The sequence below is a fragment of the Kwoniella europaea genome, chromosome 3 (assembly GCF_036810445.1).
Source record: "Kwoniella europaea PYCC6329 chromosome 3, complete sequence".
Classification (NCBI taxonomy): Eukaryota; Fungi; Basidiomycota; class Tremellomycetes; order Tremellales; family Cryptococcaceae; genus Kwoniella; species Kwoniella europaea.
The window spans coordinates 964,621-980,414 of NC_089489.1; the positions used below are offsets into that span (position 1 = coordinate 964,621).

Here is a 15,794-nt window from a genome sequence, read left to right on the forward strand (position 1 = left end):
CGCCCGGACTGCTGAGTGGTGGGATGAAGAATGACGTAGCATGAGTTGAGTTTACTATGACCCGATCAGGCAATTTGAGTCTCTCATCTCTTGGCATCATCACCATCACACTCACACACTTGGCATAGCCCCACTAAACATATACTTATGAAAACATTTTATCTCATCTCATCCCATCTTTCAATCTTCACTTCTCTCCTTCATCAGCATCCAACAAACAAAGTCAACATGTTATCAAGCATATCCATAATATCAGCCATACTGCTACTCGCTGCGAGGGACGTCAGCGCAGCCATTTGTTATGACGGTTACGGTGAGTTTGACCTTTCCCTTCTGGTGGCGATTTCCGATCATCAGGTCACATCTCATCGCTAATTTTGACATTGAATGTCACAGGAAGACGATATTACTGTAACGGAGGACTGGCATGGGGTGCAAGACTCGGTATTGGGTTGGGTATAGCTGCCGCCGTGATATTGCTTTTCGCTTTATGTGGCTATTGGCGTAGAAAGTGAGTAAAGACTCTCGTCAAAGAAGCAAGCCATACGGACGATTTTTGAGGGTATCAACTGGAAAAACCACACGGCCTGGTGTGACCTTGATTGGTGGAAGACATTTCCGATGCTGCAGTCTTGTGCTTGATCACTGACACAGCTTTCTTCTTTCTCCTTCAGACAACTACGAAACCAGTTCTCGAAATATCGTCCCCCCGCCCTTCCATACAATAATAACGATCAAAACGCTCAAAACCCATATGTCAACAACCCACCTCCTCCACAAGGACAATGGGGTCAGGGTCAGTCGTATTATGGTAATTCAAACTATAATGGCAACCCTTACGGAAACAACCCTACGGCTCCGGCTCAAGCTTATCAACCTTCGATGGCAGGACAGTACCAAGCCAGGAACTCGAACGAGAATGAGCATGAGCATGGGTACGAGTGGGAGCAAGCCAGAGAAGCTGAGAGGTTAGAGAGGGAGCAGGCTCAAGCTGCTAATGGTGCAAATGCTCCACCAGGATATGAGGTTGCTACGAGTGAGTCTAGCGTTTTCTGCTCTACGAGAAGAGAGAAGTGAATCCAGCGGCATATCTTGCTGCTCAGAGTGTAAGCTGATATTAACCTTTGCAGGCCCTCAAAACACCGGTGCTACCAATACAAACTACCAACCTCCTGCCGGTCCACCTCCAGCCAAAACCCACTAAGTCGTCTGCCTAAAATCTCATATTTACCTTTACCATCATCCAAGTATAATTATCACACGTAAATGTATATGTCAATCTCGAGTGACTCGTATAGACGGCTCGAAGAAGGGTGCCTCGGAAGGGAGAGAAAAGTGAATTTGAGGGAATACACGAATATGGTTGAAGCGGTCCAGAAGTTTCGGTACATCTCCTCAATATATATTTCCCATTTATAATAATCCTACGGTATGAATGTGGCCGTTCATGTTCGACTGAGTACTTGCTACCCATGGTGACAGCAGTGGCAATATTCCAACGGCTTTGTGATGACCGGATGTCGCCAGTTGTTGGGGATGACATCATCCGAGATAAGGATAACCTTGATCCTCGATATCTGATGTCTCGGAGTTGCACCGCTTTGTTTTCTCAGCTGCAGCTGTCCGGAACGGGACGGCACCAAGGGGCATGTACAGTATGATAAGCAAGCACGTTTGTTGATCATCTGAAACGAGACTGAACTAGTCGCTCGGATCATCCCTTCTGAGAGTCAGTTAGCGTCTGCAGCATCGCATTTTAGCATCTTTTAGCTTGTCCGCATTATTCGGTCAGCATTCCAGACATCATCACCGACAACTACAACATTCCGTACAAACATATGACATATATATCATACCTACATGCCGACTCATCAATATATTCCAATTGACCATTCTCTAATTCCGAAGACTCTTTCACGCCCTCGCACTCACGAAACAGCCCAGTCTCTTCTTATATCATGTCATTCCTCAAATCATCTTCTGCTCCTCGACACTATCGCTCCCCTATCAAGCCCTACATCCGCTCAATGCCTCATCTCCCATTCGAAGTATTCCTGTTACTACTTTCATACGACCAATCGCCATCTGTCTTAGCCAAGTTATGTCTACTCAACTCGGAGATATACAAAATAGTCATACGTTATCTGTACAGGAAGGTAGAGCTGGATAAACTGAACTGGGAGAAGTTCCTATGGGGATTCGTGATTACCAGACCTAAGGAAGGACCTGGCAGTTTCGTCTTCAAGCCTCCAAAGGAGTTGGTGGAAAGTATAAGCAAACACAGTAGGAAAGAGAGTGAAGATGATACCAAGAAAAATAAGAGTAACTCGTGTTCAGCAACTTCGTCTCATCATGGTCAAAAGGACAGTACCCCTCGTCCTGAAGTAGAACCGAATCGAACGACTGGGACTCGTAAACGAAAGGCATTCGGACTGATCAGGGTACTAGTCATCAATGATGTACCGAACACAACGACGGCGCAGACGTTCTTACACATCGTCAATCCCACCCAAGATCAACAACAAGGGGTATTATTCGGAGGGGTAAGGAAGTTGATACTACATCCACAAGTCCTGTATTCTTCGTCCCAATGGAGGCACATCAGTTCGACGGGTATATTGAACCAATATCAAAGGATACACGAACATGACTTCATCAAAGCTTTACCAAATGCTTTGCCTAGGCCAGGACTGGAAGGTGCCAAGGACACCAAAATAGCTATACCGGACATCGCTCTGGGAACCCTTAATTTAGATCTGGACTCAACAGGATCATCATCTCTGGGCATTGAGAACGATAAAGTACCTAATGATGACGATGGATTCGAATTGGAAATCTCAGGATCCCTTCGGAATCTATCCAACTATTACTCGACAAGGGGGATGAGCCTAGTCACCTCGGTTCATGTACCTCAGGAATTAGTTTTCTCCCATTCTAAAGAACTATTAGGTCAAACACTAACATCACAATGGAAAATATCAAAATTCACATGGCATGAAGTGACCTTAGAATCATTACCATTGATACCCAATGCGAAGAAAGTGGAATATCATTTTGTCAAACCTAGTACCAAAACTACGAATGCTTCAGACGGAGGGATGGATACGCTATTATCTCGTGTGAATAGTATACGCTCGATATTGTTGGAAACAATCGCAAAAGGTTTAGATATAAAATTCAAGTTTATCGGTACAGGTTTAGGGATCAAATTCGAGAATGACAAACCTGAGATAGACGTACAGGAAAGATTGATGTATCAAGTTAAGAATTCCGACCCGGGTCATACGTTAGGGACGTTAGTCATCCAAGATGAATTTTGGAATGATAATGTCACGTTTATCACTTCCACTAGTGGATTGCTTTCGGTAGAAGAGAAGAATACAAGGGGAATAGATGGATATGGAATTGGTGAATCAGGATGTGCTTGTTATCCGGCCACCATTGCTGTGAAACCGACTAACGGTCAGGGACGATTACAATCTCTGTCACCTCAGGACACTAGAAGAAAGGAAAATGAATTGGGATTCCAACCCTATAGTCAATTTATACAGAATTTATCTGGGTAAGATAGCATGGACATCAAAGCTGGACTATACGAAAGGTACATAACAAGTGTAGGTCACATATACCGTATGAAATGGCACGATCTAGCCAGAAGTCGTCATGAAGCCCCATCAATTTGTATCTTTCCAAGCCTTCGCTGGTGCGTTGTTGTGTATATGTCGTACGATCTGATTGTCTTCTTTCCTCGCAATTCGCTCGTACAACATCGACCCAAGTAATTCTAAGAGCTGAAAGGATTTAACTGGGGACGTAACCAGAAACGACCTCAAAGGAAGGCCGAAGCCTACATTAGGTATCTTTGAGAAGTATACTGCATGGCCAATCGTTCATGAAGGTATATTAGGACAGACCAGAACGAGTACACCGGTTTCGCCACTCACATTTCTATCTCTCCGTTTCTCAGCTACTTCTGTCCGTCATCTTCCACCAAATTGATCTCTTAGCTCACACATACCTTTCCATAGTAACTTTCGATCTCAGTCTAAGCATAATGTCAGAGCCTGTAAACGATGACAGCACAGCCAAAACCGAAGAAAGCGGTTGGCTCTCTGTCACAGACACTCGAACAAGCACCATCTCCGATCTTGATGGGCCTTCCGTTGGGTTTGAAGATCCAGCGATAACTTTCACCCAAGCTTTGGGAGACTCAAAATACAGCAACATGGTCAACATGCTAAGGGACAACAGCCATCGGATTCACTTTGCAACTCAAATGAGAGAGACGTTTGAGAAATTATATACCGAGAATCAAACTGTATTCGATAGAGAAAATATCAATAAAGAAGCATTTGATAAATACACTTGCAACAGTGTTAAATTCGACGATTGGCAGACTCGAGCTCAATTTCAAACTCAATTCGCTCTCTTAAGGGAGGCAGATCGCCTCAAGCCCGTTGAGTTCACTTTCACACCTCGTTTCAACGTCAAGTCCAAGGAAGTCGCATTTGACGCACATGTCAAGAGTGGCAACAAAATTCGAGTTATCGAAATGTAGGGTACAATGGTAGAAACTGGATGTCTTGAGGTTTGTGAGATATGGAGAGGTGGAGACCGGTTAGCCCCCAGTATGAGTTCTGGGACATGAGCTTCTTGCCAGTCCCCCAATCTCAGAATGTCAATCGCGATAGAAATACCTTCTCACGACCGTCATGCATATGATGTCAGGGTAATGACGGTTTCTGACTCTTTGAGAACCGCTAGAGGTTCACCCGTTGTCTTTGTCCGCATACAAACGGAATGTCAGCATTTGGAGGAGAAAGGATTCAACGTAACAGCAATCTTGCCTCAATGCCACAAACATTGACCCCTGTTCTGTCAAAGGACGCTCAAACGGGAGGTAGCGTCTTGGCTTACCTAGAAGATCACGCTTAGAGTTTCTGGATTTCTCACTAACCATCCTCTGGAATCCACATTTATAACTTGGTGGCGTGCTGCCGACAAATATTTACATGGATACAAGAATCACCATGTCCACATCCGAGATCATCACCCCAGCTCTGAATAATGAAGTCAAATCTACACTGATCGAAAGTATTTATATAGCACTTCGGAATCTTCCAGGGCCCAACTACGTGGGAACAGAAGAAATTCTATCAGCTAATGAAGGGGTCGACCGATTGACTGATACAGTCATCTCCGGCATCCGAGATGCAATTGAGTCAGATGTGACAGCGGTCGACGTAACTTAGAGGATACGAGAACTGAAATCAAATATACCCGAGCTGGTATTAGGATCAACAGTTTCATACAGCTCAATCGGTCGTTTGATTTCGAAGAGCAAGGACGAGGACAGGAAGTCTCAAGCAAAGAGATTCAATCTCATCATTTGTATGTCACGGATGAGGGCTTCGATAAAGTTGTTAATTTCGAGTTAGTAAATTATCGAAGGGGATATCTGCTGGCGGAGAACAAATCAGCCTCTCTACCAGCTTATGATCCAGTCGATATGACTTACAGCTCTTGTTACGGACCATGGATCTTTCCCAAGGATAACTCTGATCACACCCGATTCAGTAAGATCTGTTGTCAGCGTGAGAGAGGCGGCGAGGAACTGTCGTATTCTGAAACTCAGAACTTAGCAGATCCACATGTCATGAACGCCGAGAATCAAATGCGGGATAATGTGAACAAACTGGACGCTAAGAATTTGGAGCTTCTTTCCCGAGATATCAGTCAGGAGGGCTAGGATTTAGGATCAATCCGCGATTCAAATATTGACATATCCGAGATACCATCTTGATCAGCGATGGCTCCCAAGCACGCAGCGTGAAGAAGCTAGAGCGACGCCTTCGAGTGCTGTTATAGTATATATATGAGCCTTGATATGAACCTGAGTTATTGGTGAAATGCTAGTAGTCATGTCAGTACTCTGACCCGCATGAGAAATGCTTTGCAATTATGCATATATCATCACTGCCGCTTCAAGCCACCAAGGTTTCTCATCAATACAAAAAACAAAAAGGAGTTAAGATCATACAAGATGAGGATTATAACGTACTAGATACACTTTGTCGCTTCATTCTCGACCCAGAACGTCAATTTCTCACAACAGAAGGTACACATTACATCATGTTTATGCAGAGTCATTCTTTACCCAAATTTCCAATTTCCAAACTCCTCACCATTTCATTTCCGCCTAGAGAGAGCATCATTAAGCAAGTCCCCAAACTCCCCCTCCACCGCCACACGCCCTTCGCAGGTCCCACTCAACAACTGTTCTCTCGGTACCACTGTACAACCAATCCCCGGTGGGGTCAAACCCTACACCTGCTATACCCCACGTACCATTCTCGACACCTTGTCTGGGCTTGGTCGTTGCTTCAGGGTCTGCTGTACCGGAAGGGATGTGCGGGACGGGTATGACGACGTGAGTGTGGAATGTTTGAGCGTCAATGAGATGGACATTGGAGTTCTCCTATGTCACCCATATACAATATATCAGCATGACCTTATCAAGGTTGCACAACCATCGGGCGCTGATGCAACGGGAAAGGGGCACGCGTCAAAGGACATACCTCCGAAAATACCATTAAATCCCTGTTGCTGCCCTCTGGAGTAAATTTGACCACTCGAGCAGCTTCTTTGCCAGATGTACTTGTGCCCGTTCTTGGTGTTCCAGTGATCGGGTCTCGTAAGACTATACCTTCAGGTCCAACCACATTCCATCCACCTGAGGAAGTGGAAGAAGAAGGGGAAGACGAAAGATGGGAAGCTGAGATATCGTTCATGAACGATGGTTGTTCCGACAACGAGGTTGCGTTGTCGGAGGTGTGGAAGATCGCCAATGGCTTGGACGATCGATGGTCCCATACTGTTACTTGGCCGTCTGCGCGTCGGATGTGCTGTCAGATGATGTCACCTGACTGTTCAAATATGACTTACCTTGACTAGCTACAGCGAACTTTCTACCATCTTTGCTCCAGGCAGTGGAGAAACCGGCGTCGGTTGCAGCTATAACACAGAGATTGTCAGTCGTTCCCGGAAACACGATTCAATCATAACTCACCATCATATACAGCGATCTTCCTGAACTCTCGTCCCCCGTCAATCACCTCGAATATACTGACTTCCGTAGAGTCACCAACAGATACCATTGTTCTTAGATCAGGTGAAAGCGAGGCTAAGAGGAAACACAAACACAATTGGGTCAGATCATGAATCGTGCTTTATCGTGCCGACTTACAATGGTTCGTGGCCACCTTGAACCTAGTCCCTCCTACTTTGTTTAGCTTTCTTTCCTCCTTCTCCTCAGTTCCGTTACCACTGTTGTTCCTGCTAGAAGTACCATTTGCCCGGTTCGCATCAATTCTCATCCCTATGATCCTTTCAAAATCCTCCCGACTTCGTCTCAAGGAATCATGCTCAGCTCGCAAACCTTCCGAAGCCCTTCTCAGGTCTCTCTGTAACGACAAGGTCTCTCGCTCTGCCAGGGTGAAGGGCGTGACGTGTGGGTCAGGTAGATACTGTCTGACAAATTCATTTCTATCCAGAGGGACGGAGCTCCATTCGAATGCAGTACCGTTTCTTGAGGTTGAACTTCTAGGTGCACCTAGACCTAATCTGTCCAACGGTCTTGAAGATAGACGATCTCTATTAGCGAGTCGATCGCGTTGCTCGGCCCGTGTAGATGAGAATGGTTCTCTACCTTGCGTGTAAAAAGGCGCGGCGATGGGGTCCCTCTCTTCGATGGTGGGACGACTAGATGATGACGAAGAGGAGACTTGATGTAGTGAAAACATCTTGACTGTACAGTCATTATTGGAGATCAGAATTCGTGGTTCATCGGTGACAGACCTTTTGGTGGAAGTCGAGCCCGATTTTGAAGGGTTGTTGGGTGGAATTATTCTTCGATGCGAGCGAATACTGGCTTGCGATACTGCTCTTGTCGAACGAGGAACGAAGGTATGACCATCATGTCTCGATGTGACAATCTGTATGGGGGGATGACCATGTCTTGCATCTAAAGACGATATTGATTGTCTCCTTGACCGAGCGTGATTCCCAGGTTCAGAATGTATACTGAATGACGTTGTCCGTCTTGAAGAAGTTGAAGCTGGTCGGGAGTGGGCTTGATGAGCTGGATTTGGTAGATGGGGGATTCTGGGCGCATGTAAGAAGGGAACGGTGTTGGGGTATGTAGCGACTGACGCATCTGATATCGGTGAGGTCGCTGATACTTCGTAATCCTCCTCTTCATCGGTATCTTCAGACATGATATCTATATCTTCGTCTCGTTCACCTTCGTCCGAGTCGTCAGAGACCTCCATAGCTGCATCTTCATCCTCGGAATGGAATGGGGATGGTCGTCTGGTCACCCATTGGCCATTTTCGGTCTTCCCCAATAACACTTCTTCATCGTATCCGCCCAATTCTTCCCATTTCCTGGAACCGCGATTCGCGTATCCCAACTTCTTCTCTTCGGATACTTTGGACCATTGGTTCGGCCATGTCGGTGGTATGATGATGGAGTTGTTGATCGATCGTCCCGATAGTATCGTTTTGATGACGAAAGGCTTGATTTTGGGTGCCGAAGAGATGCATTTGTTGGTCAATGGATTTTGAGAAGGTTGAGGCAGATCGCATATATATAGTTCACCATGCTGACCACCACATGCGAATATGGATGAGCTGAGAGGAGAATGAATATGATGTCAACGTTGGTACTCAACTAAATCTACCCCACTCACCTAGCGGTCAGGCAGTTGGGTACGAAATCGAGATTGATCAAAGGTCTTGTGCTTCCAGTGATCTGGAGGCGCTCGTCAGTATCACCATATATCACGATATATAGTACTCACACCCCTTTTAGCCATACCCTCTTCCCCCTCCTCGTCCTCACCTATTGCAGGCAGCCATCGCTGCTCTTCAATCGTTGTTCCCCTAGGGTACAATACCCGACCTCGTTCTAGCGGTAAGATGAGATCTCGTAGTTGTGGGTGGATTATAGTGATCTTGGCAGATCGTATGGCAGATGGAGCGAGAGATAGGTCCCGGAGTTCCGAGGAGGATAGCAAGGATGGAGGATCGCTGTACGATTGATGTGGGTAAGTAAGCTTGGGTCTGAGCATCCGGCTAAAGGTGAGGGGAACTCACCGAGCCATGATGATTGGTGTCGCACAAGATAACGCTATGGACGTTCAAGAAGCATGGCAAGGTACTGGTATGATGAGGTCGTATCGCACGCAAAAAATGAGTGTATGAGTGTATGTGTGGATAGTAGTGGGATGCAAGGGCTGGATAGATGGGACTTGCAGATGAATGAATGGTCATCGGATGGGAGGTGGGAGATGGGGGAGTATGATGCAATCAATCAGTCAGTCAACAGTCAGCGCCTCAATAACCGGTTACTACTCATGCCCCCCCCATACACAGTGGCGATCACACCAGTCGTGTATGAATGCAACACCCATGCAATGCCAACTCATAGAAGACTCAGGATGAATGTGAGATGCATATGTATGTATATGTATGATGACCCTAGGGCTCGTCAATGCAAGACTGGTTACAACGTTGATATCGCATCATAGGACCGAATCGGTCATCACTCCTCTTCTCCCTCGGCATCTTCCTCCTGCCCATCACCATTAGTCACTCCATTAGCCTTCACAAGACCAAGTCCATTAGGTAAGCTCTCCTGATCTTGAATCAGTGCAGCTTTTTGTGCCAACCTTCTTGCTTTCTCCTCCTTTGATGGGCGAACTGCAGCGACAATGAGGTTAGCTCTTGAACCTTTCACCTGCGCCATAGCTAAATACTCACCCCAATTGCCTTTTCCTACTCCGGGTCTATAGTTCACCATCATACTTGTCAGCAATGATACCTGACATATGTTCACTTGGAGATAACATACATGACCGGCTTCTTGACCGCACTTTTCCTCTTCTTCTCTTCGTCGTCATCGCCATCATTCCCATTCCTCTGAGCGTCATCGTTCTCTCTATCTCTCTTTTTCTTGTTCGCACTTGCTGCAGCAGTAGCACCGGTATTGACGGTATGAGCAGGTACGTTTTTCACAATTATCTGGCCCAGACTTCCTATCTGAGCATGAGAAGGATCGAAAACGTCGTCTTCAATGATAGACAATCCGGATTCCATACGTGCCGCGTAAAACGCATGCAGGAGGGCCGGAAGATGGGTAGGGATGCTCGATACACTGAGAGGAATGAATGGAGGAGGCGGAGGGTAATCGGGGAGATCTTCTTTCCTACAATACAGAATATACGAAGATCAGTAATATTCCCCAAGAAAACTCGGAAGAAAGGGAAACAGAGCCGACTCACTCTCCATGTGCAGCAGCCAGCCGCCTTCGTCGTCCGTAGAATAGCGAGGATGGCACAGTCAGTGATGATAGCCCGAATTCTTTGTCTATGCCTAGATCTCGCAGACCAAGGAAATCTTCTCCCAGCTCGTCGGCAAAATTACCACTATGGGCAGGATCAGCATGTAAATCACGATAGACACTGGATACCACTCACTCCATGAGCATTTCACCATTTTCTGCGAACATCATATCATCTTCAATGACAGGTGCGGTAGTCTTGATTCGGTGTCAGCGATACAGTCAGCTATGGAGCAAGTATGAATAGGAAGGATTGTGAACTTACAACTTCTTTGAAAGCTTGTCTGATCTTCCTCTGCATGTCACCGACTTTGACGTTCTCGCGCTCGATGTCGTCTTTCATATGTGCCTCGAGGTCTGGAGTTTCTATCTGACCGTTCTCATGCAATGCGTGCAGGATGATCTCCTAACAATGAAGACAGCGTCAGGTTATCTCTCACTCGTACTAGTCCAGAAGAAGGGTGGGGCTAACCTCGGTAGTCATCTTATTGGAAAACCCATCCGTGAGTAACCTAAAGGTTTTACCCATATTCGCCAAGTGGTCTACCGCGACCCTTGTGAACAGATCCAAAGCGGTCTCATTTGCGCCTGTTCAGAGGGAAACATCGATGAGGTCAGCAGAGGTATCTCTGTCAGTGTCAAATTCACTACCATTACTCACCTTCAAATCCCGAGTGAGCCAGCATAGCCGCTGTGGCCTTCTTCAATTCCAATGCAGCCTGTTCGTCACCAACTTCACCTCCCGCTTTCTGCCTCTCTTTGCTCCGTTCCAGTTCTTCCTGTCTCGCCAACGATCGTTGATATGCTTCTTCTTTCTTGATCAACTTTTCTTTCTGAGTTTGTAGCTCTCTAGATGGTAAGATACCACCTTCTATTTCTATTCTCTGAAATTCTTGTATACGGTTTATGAGTGTCCTTGACTCGTGTAACCTGTCGACAGTGCTGTGTATCATTTTTCTCATGTTGACTGATTTACCCTTGTGGCTCTTTCTCGGCGATGATGTAGGGTCATTACCATTGATCGATCGGTGAGATAGCTTGATACGCTTCCGTTTGGGAGGGACCGGATCAACCATCTGAGGTATCGAGGGCAAACCACCGATCAACGCATCTTCGTTTGTGGAAGACATGGCTCCCCACCAGTATCCTTCCAGCTTGAGATCTTCTTCGTCATATCCTGCGGATACCGGTGTAGCAGACGAAGGCATAGGAAACCACGAAGGAGGTGCATTACCATATAGGATCTCCTTGGCTTTTCCTTTGTCGGAGAAAGAAGGCCCAGGTTGGTTTAGCGATACAGGCATGAAATGGGTCATTGAGTATGGTGTTCGAATCAAGGCAGGTGCAGACTCAAGGGACGTATTCAGCTGAGGACGAAATGCGGGGGGCTACATACTATATCAGCTTGAATGTCCTCACGAAAGGAGATGGACATCGCTTACACTTCTGCGAGAGTCGCCGTTGATCCTTGGTCTAGAAGTAGAGGCTACGCTGGTGCCTCGTCTACTTCTCTGCGATTGACCTGGAGAGGAACCATTTGATCAACCCTCGACTTTGTCAATTGCGGCAAAAGTGGTAATCGGGTTAAGACGTAGGTACGGGATCACACTCACCCTCTTGATCTTTTCCTCCCCCTCCGTCCGGTATCCCCCCGGCCTCGCGAAAATCCTGCTCCTCGACTTGAGCTCCCAAGCCATCATCGCTCTCACCAGCAGCATCTTCATCATTTCCAGCCTCGATGACAGAATCATTGACCAATCCTGACGCTCTCGTCGATGCAGAACCCGCTAAAGGCGCAGGAGAGCCGTTCAGAGGTATGCCTTGGGGTAAGAGACTCTGAAGAGGATTGGCGGGCTTCTCATTCTTGTCTACAAGGTATTCCAGATGATGTTCCGCTTTTTGTTTCATATATCGAGCTGCGGCTCTGAGAGGGTGTGTCTATGGATTGTACGATGATCAGCTGCTATGTTTTGATCTTCGTAGTTGGACATGGAAGTTCACCCACCTCTTGACTATTATATTCATAACAATTCTCCCAAATCAGAGCAAGATCGGCTGCGAATTCCGCTTTGTTCTTGTATTTCCTTGACTTCACGTTTCGCAGGATTGTGGTCAAATCCATGGGCTTCTTGATGACTGTCGATAGGGAAGATGTTAGCGAACTACCCTCCTTGCGAATGTAGACCATTCGCCTTGGACTCGCCCTCATAGTAATCCGGAGCATCTTTCTTGGAAACCGGTTTCTGGAAAGCTAATGATTCGGGCTGCTCAGGATAGAAAGCGAATCAGTCTCGGCTCAATCCAGATTATCCTTTCTGAGAGAAGGTCGAGAAGTTCCGGAATCCACCCACAGTACTCTTCAATTCGTTGACTATCTTCTCCAAGCTATCGTGGAATGCATCCGCAGTCGATTTGTTCGAGCTCTAATAATATAAATCGAAGAAATTAGCAAGGAAAAGCATCGTTGAAAGCGGTCGAGGTTGGCAAAAACGGATAAAAGCAAAGTGCCAAATTGCCTCTCTCGCACCCGGACCGGACAGAAGATATATGACCTACTTTACCAGCTTGTACATCGATCAACAGCTGCTGAAACTCGGGATCTGCGAGGTTTGGTGCATCGGGTATGCCTTCGAGGAAGTTGAGGAGGTACTGTCGAGAGCGGATGCATAGGTTCAGCAGTGTTTTGATCGGTTGAAAGGTGGATGATATAGGGTGCAACTCACCTTCATCCTTATTCTAGATCGGACTGAGCTTAAAGGACTTTAGATGGAAGTATACAGTATGACTAATGTATCATTCGAAAGCCCTGATCCTCCTCTATCGCTGAATGGGGTGGATGCCAGTGGATGCTTTGTTTTTGTCGAGTAAGACGAGGTCAAAGATGAGCGGGGCGTTATATGATTGCCGAAAAAAAGAAGTAAAGTGTGTTGATGGTTCGAAACAATCTCTGACGCGCATCAAAGATAAAAGACACAGTTCAATCGGTTAATACACTTCATTCAACAATCAACAATCAACATTCTACTATCATATCATACCCTCACACATATAAGATCAGATGTCCTCAGTGGACTCAGACAGCTCTTCCAGACGAGCCTCTATCCTCGGTGAAGATGGGAATCAAGGGGAATCATCAAAAGCACCTTTCAAGTATCTACCCAAACATGTGTTTGGTTCTATCGAATATCCCGGACCTCTCTCTCACCCGAGCTCGATATTGAAGGTGATACATCAACAAGATATCAACGAATGCTTCAATGCTACATCGACATCGACTGGAAAACCGGTATTGGAGATGAGATACAGGGGATTAGAAGATTCGACATATGAGAATCCTGTTAGAGGACATAGGATACCGAGTCAAAAGTTGTTATTGAAGATCACGAGGAGAAGGAGGAAGGCGAAAGATAAGGATGAAGGGGTTTTCACGTCGGAAGTTCTTGGGTCCATTCCACAGACCGTCAGGTTCAGATGTGAGTTGAACTTAGAGGTGCAAAGGTGCTTGATTGATTCCGTCTCCGTCCGAATACAGCAATGGCAGACTACCAATGGACACCTGATCCGGAGGGGCCGATAGCCAATCTAGTGAACTCGCTCAAGTCGCTGGATTGTGAGCGTTTTGTCTTCATACGGTATATCGCAACCACTATTGACATGTTGATGATCGTAAAGACAATGCAATACTCGATTATTCGTTTCCACCACTCGAAGAGGAATTCCTCCAACCTCATGAAAATCCCTTCGATCCGAAGATCCAGTACAGGTCGAAGATGGATCTGCAGCCTACGCCGTTATTCTCTACCAAGAACTTACCCTATGCATATAAGTGAGTTGTGTTGTAATACGCCCCCAAGCCATCACTCCTAGAACATCCTTTTTCAAGATATGTATCCGGCTGATATCCTTGCCGTAATACAGCTACAAGATGCCTACTCAAGCTGTTTCGGAACCCTTCTTCGATCGCCGAACCCAGACTTGGAAGACTAGATACGTTAACAAAGCAAGAGTAATAGGTGTGGGACCGATCAGTGTGCTTCATAACCATAGATTGGGTGATGTACCGAGAGAACCGACCATGCAAGTTAAGAATAGGTTGGGTGCCTTGGACGCTGGTTTATTGAAAAAGCTCAAAGATGTGAGTTCGGTCATATCACTGCTGCTCGGTGGTCATGGCTGAATGCGGCTATGTTGCAGTTGTTCGAAGAAAGACCTGTGTGGATGAGATACTCTCTTTTCGCCAGATTCAGTATCGAGGAACGTCGAGAACTTCAGAGGTGAGCTCAATGCATACTGTAAACCAAACTGATTTCATGCATTTATAGGGTGAAAGCGTACGTCCCCACAGCATCTTACATCATGAGCACTGGTCCGTTCGGGAAGTGTCTAGTCAAATATGGATATGATCCATGTGGAGACAGAGAATCGTACAAGTAATTGAACCTGAAGCTTGCAAGCTTGAACCTTGCTGATAACGTTGTACTGCGACAGATACCAACGTATATTCTTCTATCCGAACAAGAAAACAGTCAAAACGCCCATCAACGTGGACCCGCTCGATTCCGAAGAAGAACCTGAAGGAGGGAACGAGACCAAACAGAAAGGCTGGTGGATCGAGAAACAAGAGCAGCTGATCGAACAAGGTGAAAGACCGCCTTTGGATGTAACGTAGGTTCAGTGGCTTGAAGCGATACTGGACGGTGTGATGTTGTCCAAAAACGCCCACAGCTGACAGCTGATTTACTCTTTGTGTAACCGTAGAAAAGCACATATATTCGATGGTAAATACCTTAACAGGGAAAGAGGTGATTTCCAATTATGCGATATCACCGACCCATTGATTGCGAAATATATAAACGATGTTGATAAGTTAAGGACCAAATGTTCAGTAAGTTAAATTGCATTGAAAGCACCACCCCATACGATCATTCTGATCCTCGATGTCTGATCCTCGATGTCTGCACAGCTACAAACAGGATGGTATCCACCTTCATTGTTCAAGTTGATCAGGAATCTCATCCGAACGAAATACATGTACATATGGGAAAACCACTCTCCTGCTCCTGATAGCTTGTGCAACATATTCGTTGAGGAGTATAATAGCGGGAAGTACCTCTTGGAGGATGCTAATCAAGTTGACGAAGAAGACGGGGGCAATGACAATGGGGAGGATGAGGAAGGAAATGAGGACGATGAGATGGTGAGTGCACGCACTGCTTACAACATGAACTGAAACAGGGATATCTAACCATCTTTTGGGTTCATTTCAGCTCAACAAAGATAGGGAAGATCGCGGTGATGACCAAGAGGAAGGTCAAAGTGATTAAGTACCATCCTTCAAATGGATCTGGCTTTTCTGGAATACTGCACAGTTGTACATTTTACTTCGCAAGTG

General features: G+C 46.1%; 6 protein-coding genes across 6 annotated transcripts; 4 read left to right on the forward strand and 2 right to left on the reverse strand.

Annotated features, from left to right (window-relative positions):
• Nucleotides 1-228: 228 nt before the first annotated feature.
• Nucleotides 229-1,204, forward strand: V865_008225 (uncharacterized protein; the record flags this gene model as incomplete). Its single annotated transcript, XM_066231962.1, has 4 exons — nucleotides 229-313; nucleotides 397-511; nucleotides 675-1,036; nucleotides 1,131-1,204. 4 exons carry the CDS (start codon nucleotides 229-231, stop codon nucleotides 1,202-1,204), a joined length of 636 nt encoding a protein of 211 aa, XP_066088059.1.
• Nucleotides 1,205-1,958: 754 nt separating this feature from the next.
• Nucleotides 1,959-3,566, forward strand: V865_008226 (uncharacterized protein; the record flags this gene model as incomplete). Its single annotated transcript, XM_066231963.1, has 1 exon — nucleotides 1,959-3,566. The coding sequence occupies one exon, from the start codon at nucleotides 1,959-1,961 to the stop codon at nucleotides 3,564-3,566; it is 1,608 nt and encodes a 535-aa protein (XP_066088060.1).
• Nucleotides 3,567-4,054: 488 nt separating this feature from the next.
• V865_008227 (uncharacterized protein) lies at nucleotides 4,055-4,558 on the forward strand (the record flags this gene model as incomplete). Its single annotated transcript, XM_066231964.1, has 1 exon — nucleotides 4,055-4,558. One exon carries the CDS (start codon nucleotides 4,055-4,057, stop codon nucleotides 4,556-4,558), a length of 504 nt encoding a protein of 167 aa, XP_066088061.1.
• Nucleotides 4,559-6,214: 1,656 nt separating this feature from the next.
• On the reverse strand, nucleotides 6,215-9,131 carry V865_008228 (uncharacterized protein; the record flags this gene model as incomplete). The annotated part of the gene is made up of 8 exons (XM_066231965.1): nucleotides 6,215-6,478; nucleotides 6,579-6,889; nucleotides 6,946-7,014; nucleotides 7,070-7,183; nucleotides 7,247-7,857; nucleotides 8,092-8,691; nucleotides 8,751-8,812; nucleotides 8,862-9,131. 8 exons carry the CDS (start codon nucleotides 9,129-9,131, stop codon nucleotides 6,215-6,217), a joined length of 2,301 nt encoding a protein of 766 aa, XP_066088062.1.
• Nucleotides 9,132-9,604: 473 nt separating this feature from the next.
• V865_008229 (uncharacterized protein) lies at nucleotides 9,605-13,131 on the reverse strand (the record flags this gene model as incomplete). Its single annotated transcript, XM_066231966.1, has 15 exons — nucleotides 9,605-9,762; nucleotides 9,823-9,848; nucleotides 9,914-10,267; nucleotides 10,344-10,487; nucleotides 10,539-10,600; nucleotides 10,668-10,808; nucleotides 10,875-10,990; nucleotides 11,064-11,790; nucleotides 11,845-11,924; nucleotides 12,016-12,340; nucleotides 12,408-12,538; nucleotides 12,606-12,666; nucleotides 12,754-12,825; nucleotides 12,959-13,051; nucleotides 13,126-13,131. 15 exons carry the CDS (start codon nucleotides 13,129-13,131, stop codon nucleotides 9,605-9,607), a joined length of 2,496 nt encoding a protein of 831 aa, XP_066088063.1.
• Nucleotides 13,132-13,460: 329 nt separating this feature from the next.
• V865_008230 (uncharacterized protein) lies at nucleotides 13,461-15,726 on the forward strand (the record flags this gene model as incomplete). Its single annotated transcript, XM_066231967.1, has 10 exons — nucleotides 13,461-13,875; nucleotides 13,935-14,012; nucleotides 14,075-14,228; nucleotides 14,321-14,537; nucleotides 14,597-14,676; nucleotides 14,725-14,832; nucleotides 14,891-15,067; nucleotides 15,161-15,287; nucleotides 15,366-15,599; nucleotides 15,670-15,726. The coding sequence occupies 10 exons, from the start codon at nucleotides 13,461-13,463 to the stop codon at nucleotides 15,724-15,726; spliced, it is 1,647 nt and encodes a 548-aa protein (XP_066088064.1).
• Between the last annotated feature and the right edge of the window lie 68 nt (nucleotides 15,727-15,794).